Source organism: Fulmarus glacialis, unplaced genomic scaffold, assembly GCF_000690835.1.
Source record: "Fulmarus glacialis isolate BGI_N327 unplaced genomic scaffold, ASM69083v1 scaffold24803, whole genome shotgun sequence".
Classification (NCBI taxonomy): Eukaryota; Metazoa; Chordata; class Aves; order Procellariiformes; family Procellariidae; genus Fulmarus; species Fulmarus glacialis.
This window is the reverse complement of record NW_009201327.1, coordinates 2102-2393: the sequence shown is the minus strand read 5'-3', so window position 1 is coordinate 2393 and position 292 is coordinate 2102. Positions and strand designations below refer to the sequence as shown.

Sequence of the window (292 nt, the reverse complement as noted above, 5' to 3'; positions counted from 1 at the left end):
CTCCCAGTCCCCCGGCCCCCACGGCCGCCCCACCAGGGTCCACACGAAGTACCTGGGGGGTGGAGGAAGGTGAGCATCGCACCCTCGGGTGTCCCCTGTCCCTGCCCCCCTAGCCGTGCTCCCACTGTGGACACCCACCACCTCCTCCCACGGATGCTGAAGACCCAGAGTGCGGTACCTACCAGGCAGGCACAAAATGCGTCCAGATATTTAGGGTCTCGTTCGTCATTTGGAAGACGCTGAGGAGGCAGTCTGCTGCCGAGCTTCTGGGGGGGCGATACCCGAAGAGGAT

The 292-nt window shown here is 64.4% G+C and overlaps 1 protein-coding gene across 1 annotated transcript in view; it reads right to left on the bottom strand.

The window, feature by feature from the left end:
• The window catches only part of LOC104073969 (membrane progestin receptor gamma-B-like), a gene marked incomplete at both ends in the record, with an annotated part of 1233 nt that extends 941 nt beyond the window's left edge, over window positions 1-292 (bottom strand). Inside the window, one exon of the mRNA XM_009573917.1 lies at window positions 183-292. Within this exon, the coding sequence (XP_009572212.1) occupies window positions 183-292 (110 nt within the window). The remainder of the gene's footprint in view (window positions 1-182) is intronic.